At 33.3% G+C, this 10,566-nt stretch overlaps 1 protein-coding gene across 2 annotated transcripts in view; it reads left to right on the top strand.

Moving 5' to 3' along the window:
• Window positions 1–10,566, top strand: part of LOC106463406 (protein bicaudal D-like) — a 38,313-nt gene that overhangs the window by 24,172 nt on the left and 3,575 nt on the right. For both annotated transcript variants that reach the window (XM_013923428.2, XM_022390888.1), the window contains exon 11: window positions 4,952–5,078. In XM_013923428.2, the coding sequence (XP_013778882.1) occupies window positions 4,952–5,078 (127 nt within the window). The remainder of the gene's footprint in view (window positions 1–4,951; window positions 5,079–10,566) is intronic.

Below are 10,566 nucleotides of genomic sequence, written 5' to 3'. Positions count from 1 at the left end.
GATGTTGTAGAGGCAGTAAATTTAAGTGACTATAAGAAAACCCTTGATAAATATATGAATGAAAAGGGTTGGTTTTAAGATTTTTTATGCATGTTTTTTCAATCATTTTAATTTAGTTTAGAGGATGGAACAGCCAAGATGGACCAATATGTCCAATGTTGTCCCAAAATGATATGTTATGTTATAACATGAAAATAATAACTACTAACAGCGTAAAGATCTAGCAATAGATTTACCACAATTTCCAATACTCAGTAACCCCAACATGGAACATTTTCAAAACAGTACATTACCTCTTCTCGTATATATAGCTATTTTTGTTCAGTGCTGCCTTTTACATACAAACATTTTTTGCATGCTACATGCTTTCCATTCCCACATACCCCATAATCGTCATGGTTCAACTGCATCTCACATGTAAATCATCTTGTGACAACCCTCTGTCTATTCAATTTTACCGAACTATCACTTCTCGTTAGGCAGTGGTCTAGTGCAGACATTTTTGATTGTGTTTTCTTCAAGCGTTTTTTTCTTTAATATTTGATATGAAGTGGAAATATTTTTTACAACAGTTTATTTCTGTAGTTTTACATGATAACATACCTTTGTTGTTCTTCTTGTTTTTACAATTCTTCATCATTATAATATGAATTCTGAAGTTCATGTTACCACTTTGGAGGTTCTACCACCTACTTCCAGCACAATTACAGAGGCTTCAGTTTGGGGAACTCGACTGAGGGATTTCTGATTTCATTTGTTGGGAGAATGATCATATTATGAGTTGACCTTCTCCCGATATTGCTAGATTTCCTGAATCTGGCAAATCTGTTCATTAATGAGGATTTTGACAGTCTTTTTCTTCCACCTGATTATACTGTGCCTTCCAAAGTCTTTCCTGCAGAATCTGCTAGGCCTAACTTAGTCTTTTTAGACATGATTTCTCAGGTGTGTTCCATTTTTTCAATTTCCTCATTTTCTTATAATTCTGTACCTTCTTTATTGCATTACAGTATTTTGTTTTCCTTCATTCTCCTGACAATTTTTCATGCTGAGCATCTTGTTTCTCAGTTGCAAGCAGGTGCCAGCATGTTTCGACCTCCATGGGCTTCGGATCATTTTGCCTTGGTTTACCATCAGGTAGATTACCTTTTTCTTCATTCTCAGCAGTTAGAATCACTTTTGCCTGTAAGGGGGGCTGACACTGACAATCCTATGTGTTTGTCCCATGCCTAGTTTTTCTGCCTTCCTCTTATCCTTACAACTCTCCTACAGTACTTGTCCACCATACACCTACTTTCAGAGGCACTCCACCGATCTCTTAGGGATTTTCAGGGGCTACATTCTCTCTCTCTCATTACCTCCACATTAGTGTGATTACCCTCTTCAGCTCTCTTCTTTCACATGTGGTTTCTTTGCTGTTGGGGTCTTTTGGGGAGGAATGCTGTCTTGTCTCAGGTTTGTTTACCATCCACTTATCTTCAGGACTTGTGCATGGCTCCTTTTTTCCACTGGTCCATTTTTGGGATATTCCTGAAAATTTGGAATCGTGTGGATTCTGTGTGACAACATTCGACCCTTTCATCTTTGGTTGGTTGTTTGTCTCATTCTGAGCCATTTTAATCCTCTGTTACTGTTCCACATCCTGCACCTTCCCATCCTTTACTTGTTCCTACCATTAGGGGTTCCACCATTCATAGTGTTTCTTGCCATAGGTTTCATCAGCTCCAGCAATACAGTTGACATCCTGTGGGTTCCAGTCCATTCGGGGACTTGTTTGGCCGATTTTGTTACCCTATGGTGGAAATTCGCTGCCAATTCTTGGGTTATCCAGGTTTTGTCTGAAGGATTTTTCATCCAATTCCTTTCCCTCCTCCATTGTCTCCAGTACCCATATCCTTTCTGTTACCTTGGGATCCTACTCTGAGGCAGTATGGTCTCTTCTATCACAGAGAGCTATTGAGCCTCTCAACCAGCATTCCCCAGGTTTTTACTTCAGTTTGTTTGTGGTAACTAAGAAAACCAAGGTCTGGTGTCCTGTGATTGATCTGTCCCACCTCAACAAATTTTTGGATCTTCCCCATTTTATCATGGAGTCCTTTGTTACACTTAGGTGGGCTTTTTCTCCAGGACTGTGGACAACCATGGCAGACTTCTTGAATGCTTATCTCCATATTCCTATTTCTCATCAGTCAAAATGCTATCTTCAGTTTGTCCACCAAGGGGTTATGTATTAGTTTTGCACCTTGTCCTTTGAGCTTGCTTTGCCACTGTATGTCTTTTGTCAGGTGGTCTAACCCGACTTATGCATACTTGGGAGTTGCGCTTACACCACTACATGGATCACTCGCTTCTTTTAGTTCATTCTGAACTGGAGACATTCACAATACACATCTGCTTTGACAGAAGCAGCTTGAGTATGCTGGATTATCAAGTTGGAGAAGTCTTTCCTCTTACATACTCAGTGTCTTTTCCACTTGGGTGTTGTTGTTTTCTTCAACAGCTAGGATTGGACCAAATGGTACCTTTATGTTTATCGTCTCATCTGACTGCTTTCAATTATCCATGCTACTCCATGTCAGGTCCTTCTGATTGCACCTTCTAGACTGATACAACCATGGTTTCTTTGTAACTTTGATTCCAAACTGCCTCTCACTTCATACCTTCTATGTCAGCCTCAGTAACTGGTAATTTAATCGCCCTTCCTACCTGTTTTTTCACGCCATTTATCAGGTCCTAGGAGATCCAGTTTATTTCAGTGGGTCACTTCCTTTTTTAGCATGTTCCATTTACCCTTCCTCAGTGATGGTTTAGTAACAAAAATGGAATGTCTTCTGCCATTTCTTTGAGTCAGGGTTTATCCCCTTCTCTACCCACTGTTCCTCTTATTACAGATTTCCTCACTTGGCCATTTGATCATAGGGCTTTGGTCTTGTCCATTACTGGATATCAGGCAGTCTTATCTCACACCATCCATTTTTCCCGGTACCATTTAGTGTTTACTTCCCCTACCCTCTCCCCTTTGTTGTGTTCCTTCCGGATTCATAGACTGCTTTGTTGGGCAGTCTTTCCAGATTGGGATGTCAATGTGGTTCTTCACTACCTTACTCTACCTCCATTTGAGCTTTTGTTTTCCTGTTCTTTGTTTCTCTTGTCCCATATGACTTATTTCATACTCCTGTTAGTCTGTGGGCATCGTCAGTCTAATATATTTGCTATAAATTTTTCATGCACTCTGTATCATTCCACCTATGTTCTCCTTTGTCTGGATAGATCTTTCCTCCCCAAAACTTTGGTGGCTTGTGAGGGAAGTTATTCTTTTTTGCCAATTTTGCTTCTTTCCATCTCCCACTTTTATTCCATCCAAGTCTGATTCGGATAGACTTCTGTGTCCCATACATGCTCTTCATTGTTACACTGCTTGCATGACTTCTTTCTGTGGTTCCCATTTCTGCCCTTTCATCCCTTGGCAACATTCTTCTGTTTGTGACCTCTCTCCTTCCACCCTTACCAACAGGGTTCGGCTTTTGATTCGACTGGTTTATTCATTTTTGTCTCCTTCTTCCTGAACTCTGTTCCAGGTGTTGTTGCATTAGATCAGGCACCTTACCTTTTCCCTGGTGTCTCACCTCCGCCGTCCATTGGAGGAACTTCTTCAGTTGGACATGTGGACAACACCTCATACTTTTATCTCCCACCATCATTATCAAGTAGCTGTTTATTCCTCGTTGGGGTACCATCTTCTACCTGCTGCCATTCTTCAAACTTCAGTGATGTTGTGACTGGCTAAGTTATCTTTTTATATAAATTTTAATTTCTTTTTAGTGGTATGTTTCTTTTTTTTCATTAAGGACCTCGATCTGTTGCAAGTGTTGCCTGTCCAGGTATACTTAACCCTTTCGAGACGGGTCATGGGTGAAAGGCCACGTCATCTTGTTTGTTGATTCACATTAAAAATTTTATTGAACTACTATTTCATGAATTTATCTCAATAACTTTGGTATCGAACTGTAGATTATAATTCATATTTTAGTACTATATTTTACTCAATTTCTTAATTTAAAAGCAAATATTAAAAAAAACAGATAAACATCAATTTTTGTGTGTGACGTGGTATGTTGAATGCAGCACTGGTTCAAATTAGATGTTTGTGAAGTCAAAATACTAAGTCTATAGTTTTAATAAATATATAAATATGTAATAAATCAAACATAGTGGCACTCAAATTACCAATATTGACAAGCTAGAATATAAAATAATAGCCTCTTATCTTTTCAGTTTGCTAAGATATTGCTCATGTAATAAATCAAACACTGTAGAGGGTGCAGTTACATATAATTGGTTGAGGCAATCTCCTTCTATGCAGTGGGACCCAGAAGTTGGCATTGTTTTTCAATGCTGTATGGTCCTATCTGAGGAGATGATGTTGCAATGTCTAATAATAAATATGCTCCACCTCCATGCAGTGGGTCCCATAGATTGATGTTGCACATGGCTTCTTTGCGGTTCTGTCTAGAGGGTAAGGTTGCTCATAATTTTATGGATGCAATCTGCTTCAGTATGAGAAAATCATAACTTCAATGATAAACTCAAAATAGCTGCTCTGTCCGCCATGTTTTTACTCAGGTATGCTGATACTATATTCCTAATATGGTAGCACACTAGACAAGGTTCTAAAATTCATGAACCACCTGAACATCCAGTGATGCAGCTCACAAGTCAGCAATGTAATATTTTTTAACAATATTATGTCATGGGTTAGATATGTTTTTGTTTCTGTTTGTGTACCAGGTTTTTTGGGTTAGTTAATTTTTTTATTTCCAATTTCTGTTTGTGTACCAAGTTTCTCATGGGCTAAATATATTACTTCCAATTTTTATTTATGTACCAGGTTTTCGAATGTTGCCTTTTTCACTTTGGAAAGGGTTTGTTACATTTTTCTTTATCTTGACAGGAGGATCTTGTAAATGTGTCAGAAGAACTAGCACAACTTTACCACCATGTTTGTATGGTAAATGGTGAAACCCCAAGTCGTGTCATGCTGGATCATGTGAAAGGATGTCAAGAGAATAAAGAAAATGGTAATATTCAAGTTTAAGTTATTTCCACATGGGTTCTACTGAGTTTGTCACCATTTTGTACTTGTTGCAGTGTCCATACTCTAACTTTTAATACAATATGTGTATCTTCATAAAATTTGGCAGACATTTAGTAAACATTACAATATTTTTACACAAAAAATTAGATTTTAATTTACCATGTTTTATAAAGATTTGTCCATGAATATATCAGTTTTTTTTTACTAGTCAGAATGCAAAGTGTTTTCATGTTAAGTTTAAAATTTTCATTTGTGTAATCTTTAAAACCTCCTAAATAATGGTTAAACATTTTTTTTTCAGTAAAACTATATTTTATCTGTTTTTTTCTCTTCCCTAACTCCGAAAGAGGATGGTGAATGTGACTGACCTCGTAACTACCATGAAAAAATACAAAATAAACCTAAATTATCTAATTTTTTTCTTTCTAGAATGACTTCTAATTGTGACATGAAACTACATTTGTTTATCCTAAACAACTGAAATCTCATAACAATATACATTTGTTTATAATTAAATTTTATTGTTCTTTGAACTGTGTATTACTATTTTTCACACCATTATAAGTTGTAAATCAGTTGGCAGATGTGCAGCTCAAGTTACACTATCAAATTCATTATGCACAAGCTACTTGTGTGCTGCTTACAAGTGTACTTCATGAAAAAGTTTCCTATTTTTGCATTTTAGTTACTTTTATAATAATGAATAAAGACTACACATGAAAAACAAGAAATAAAGTACTTATCTAGGTTGTCTTTTTTTTGCTCTTGACTGTCGATGACACTAAACCCTACATTTTTATACTAGTGGTATTATTGTATTAGTTAATTTTTTATTTAATAAAATAATGGACCACCGAATGTAGAATAATAACATGCAAAGAGCAGACAATGTCACATAACTAGCACAATTTTTCTGGCTTTTTAACTATTCGATAAGAGATGTTAAAAATTCAGCTAAGCTCTTTGATGTGTTTCCCATGGGAATATAACTTGAATTGAAAGCAAAATTGATAGTTGTCTGTACAGGAAACAAAGTAATGTAATGTCATTTGATAGATTAAAACCTTGGTTTTCTGTTGGTTATAATTGATATAGTATTACGTTGGAGAAATATTGGCAATTATTGAAAAAGAGGATATGACAGGCTGGGTATGGCAAGAGGGATCTGATTTTATATTTTATGGTTCTGTAACCAAATAAGATTGAAGGCTATAAAAATTATGATTTGCCTCAATGATGACAACATTATAATGAATAATTTGTTTTAATTCCATACTTCTTGGAGGAATGGTAAATAAATTACGAAAGAGAGCAAATGTCACAATTCTCACAGTAGGGGAAATTGAGGATTTTTTCTTATATTACCTTAAAACGTATATCATATTAAATTTGGATTATTAGCTGCATTTTGTGCTATATTTATTGATATACTATGAAAAGAAATTTTGAATGTAACTCACTAAAACCTCGTGACATGTGCACAAAACGATACTTGTTTTGAAAAAGAGTTAATATTTTTTTGTTATTACAGTGAACTGAAAATTTAATACTTTATCAAAGAAATTATTTCCAGAGAGTTATCTATATATGTCACTAAAATTGACAAATTTACTTCACAAAAATTATTTTAAAGAAAGTTTTGAAACTTGAGATTGGATAAAAATTTTGAATTTTTTTAATGTAATTATAACATTTTTAGTCATTCTCCAATGTGGCTAGTTTAAACAATTTTTATTTGAATTAATTTGAAACTGACACTATACAGGATATAGAAAATGGACTTTATTCTAATGTATCATATTTAATTAAAAATGACCCTATAACTGTTTTAGTTGAATAGCATAATGACTTGTAAGTAGTCCATATATTCTATATATAATACATTGTAGTCATTGTTTAAGTTTTCAGTTATTTATTGCAAAATTTTAATAAACTTACCTTATAAAGGATCTGACTGTTTCATTTATGTATATTTTAAGTTGAACTATGTTAGATTTGATTTATAGTGAAGCTTAAACTTACAACATAAGTTTGTCTTAAAAGGGTAGCAGTGAAAGTTATAGCTAAAGGATCACTTATAATATGTACTATTGTTTTTTTTACTTCAATTGCAATTATAGCCCATATTGGATACTGGTGATAATTTTACAATATAAGTAAATGTCTCTTTTTTTTTGCATAGAGATTTTATTAGGAAACTTATTTATTAAAGTATTTAGTTAGCTTAAAATTTATGTTGGAAAGCATTCCAAAAATGTGTATCTGTAAAGACAATAAGTGGTTGTTTTACTTTTTTAGGCCCGGCATGGCCAGGTGGTTATAGAGCTCGACTCCCAATCTGTGGGTCACGGGTTTGAATACCTGTTCCATCAAACATGCTTTCCCTTTTAGCCATGTGGGAATTATGTGATAGTCAATCCCATTATTCAATACTAAAAGAGTAGCCTAAGAGTTGGTGGTGGGTGGTGATGACTAGCTGCCTTACTCTAGTCTTGTACTGCTAAATTAGGGAGGGCTAGCGCAGATAGCCGTGTAGCTTTGCATGAAATTCAAAACAAAAAAACAAACTTACTTTTTTAGTATTTTTATTCTGTTTTGTAATAAATATTTGCTTTCAAAAAATAGGCTTAAGTAGTGTTGTAAAATGTTAGTGATCCAAAGAAAATGGTGCAGCAAGTTTTTCAAAAACATCTTTTGTGTCATGTGATTCTCAAACTTTTTGTATCCATGGAACTTTCCTGACATCAAATTTATGTCATGGAACCCTTCACAGTGTTCATTACAAAAAAACACTACTGTAGTACTATAGTAGTGAACATCGCTCTGTTATATTTCTTTCCAAAAATAAAACTAGTGGAAAAAATTGTTTCAGATTTGACAAGTATGTAGTTTCAGAAAAATTAAACATTTAATATGTGTTTTTTTTCTACTATTTCTTATAAAAAAATTCATTATTTGATGTAGTTATTTTCACTTGCACTCTGAATAGTTCACCTGCAAGGTATATTTATATGAAGTATAAACATAATATTTTTATTTTACAGTTTTCACATTTCACTCATATAATCTCTAGAACTCTTTAAATGAATATCAAAACCTTTTAAGGTAAATATATGTATTTTATTTTCCATTTTCTGTTCTATATCATTGACTCTATCTATTACCATCAACATACAGTGCAATGATATCTTTAAAATTAACAAATGGAAATATGTACATACCTTTCAACTCTTCGTAGAAATCCACTAGAATAGTCATATTTTTCTTATATGTGTAATTTCATGTTTTAATCTTTTCACTAGTAGTTTATTTTAAATTTTCCTTTCAAATTCTCTGTTTATTATAATTTATGCTAATATGTCAACTGATAGCCACAGGGCTTTATGAAGGTATTTTGGCATCCTCTGTGCAGAAATGCATTGCAAAAACAAAATGGTGATTATACATGCCATTTTGTTTATAATCTTAAACGATCCAGGTGACAAATTAAATTTATAAAAATCATTAAATCGTTTAAATATGATTTTTAAAACACACACAATACATAAGTAACTAAAATATAAAAGTAAGACCTAAATACAACTTATCTCTAACTACGTCATATTTAGGTAAGAAACCACCCTAATTGCTATTGTCAATCAAGCAGACAACAGTACAAATAGCAGTTACATGTATACCATGAGGAAAACTGAGCATCAATTTCAACTTAATCATTGATAAGAGTATAGTGTAAAATGAGCTCTTTCTAATGACTATATACACTTGTGGCAACCATCAAGGGTTCAAAACTTTATTTCTCTTTCCCAGTGAATACAGTTCTAGAACTTTGGATATCATGCACTTAGCTTCTACATACTCATATACATTGCCAGCTTTTGTTACTAACAGTGAAATACTGCTAAAGTTGAGATTTTTCAAAGCTTGTGGATCATGTGACATGAAAACTGCAGTTTAAGTATGTTTTTCAAAGGTTTCCTTTGAAAAGTATCTAAAACTTAGATAATATAAGAACCTCAAAAACTCTAAGGGTAACTGCCTTCCCACAACTGACTGCAGACAGTGAAAGGCAGTAGGAGTTGAGACATTGTGAGTATAAGCACTCAACTACATACCATTAATTGATTTTTCATGTTAGCTGGCTAGTTTAACATCAGCATTTGGATTTTGTCTGATAGATTGGATATCCCAACACATTTGGACTGACAATGGCAATTGTAATGCTTATTTTATATTTATATATAGATGTGTTTATGTTTATAAAAACATAGTAGTGTAAAAGTGTAAATTTGACCTTCTGACATGAAACTTTATCTGTGTGTGACATCCACAAAGTTTTTTACAGTTTTCCTTCAGTTTTATATTTATATATATATATATATATATATATATATATATATATCATCACTTTAAGTGAGCTCTTCTCCATCTCTTGCCATGTCTGATGTTATAGGGCTAGGTTTTCTTGTATTTTTGTCCAATGTGTATGTCATAGTACTTGTTAAACAACCACAGTTTTTTTTTAATTTTTCTTAAACTCCAATCAGCATCAGGTAAAGATATTACTCTGACTCTATCAGAGGTTGTTAATTCTCTCTGTTGTACCATTTTATCCCTCTAGATACAAATAGGTAAAAATGCATATCATGAACTTTTTCCAAAATTATGTTCAAAAGTTAAACTACTTTATTATCTGTGTTTGTCAATATAATTCAAGTTTTAATGTTATTTGAAATTTAAACTTCAAAAGAAAATATTTAATTAAGTTTTATATCCTCACTTTTCTGTATTATGTGGCACTTTTTCACTGCAAGTTGCACATTTTAGATAATCTTTTTATCCCTACTTGATGTTTTGAGTTTTATGTATTATACAAACTTATAGATATTGCAAATATATAATTTAGCCTCCATTCATCGTGTTTTGCTGTGATATAAACCAGAAGAATCAAACCACATGCTATGCCCTCCTATCACATAGTATTTCAAAATATGTCTGATCCTCTGAGTTTGGTATTACATGATTTATAATGATAGAAAGATAAGATTTTAATTTATGCATAATGCTAGTTTGTTCTCATGACAGCTTTTGAATTATTCAGGGTACAGATTCAAAGTCAATATTTCTAAATTCAGCTTGACCAGTTAACGCCTTAACTACTGTGGTCATTTTGTCCTATCTTGAGGGCAAAATAACATTTGTGTATTGAAAAAATTATAGAGAACTTATATTTTATTGGATTTCAGATTTTATTTTTTTAAACAGTAGTATAACATTCAATTATTTGTACAAAATTGTATTATTTAATGAAGTTTAAAGAGATATTTAATAAAAAAAATCCTAAAATACGTTTGTGACTGTAAATAAGTGCCCTCTAAGAAGAATTTTTTTTTTCAAAAATTACAAAAAACATTTTCCTTGCACTTTAACACTGATCCTGCCATCTATGATTGGTATCTATACCTTTTTCTAGT

This window comes from Limulus polyphemus, unplaced genomic scaffold (assembly GCF_000517525.1).
Source record: "Limulus polyphemus unplaced genomic scaffold, Limulus_polyphemus-2.1.2 Scaffold1398, whole genome shotgun sequence".
Taxonomy (NCBI): domain Eukaryota; kingdom Metazoa; phylum Arthropoda; class Merostomata; order Xiphosura; family Limulidae; genus Limulus; species Limulus polyphemus.
The sequence above is the reverse complement of the archived record's forward strand: the minus strand, read 5'-3'. Positions and strand labels throughout refer to the sequence as shown.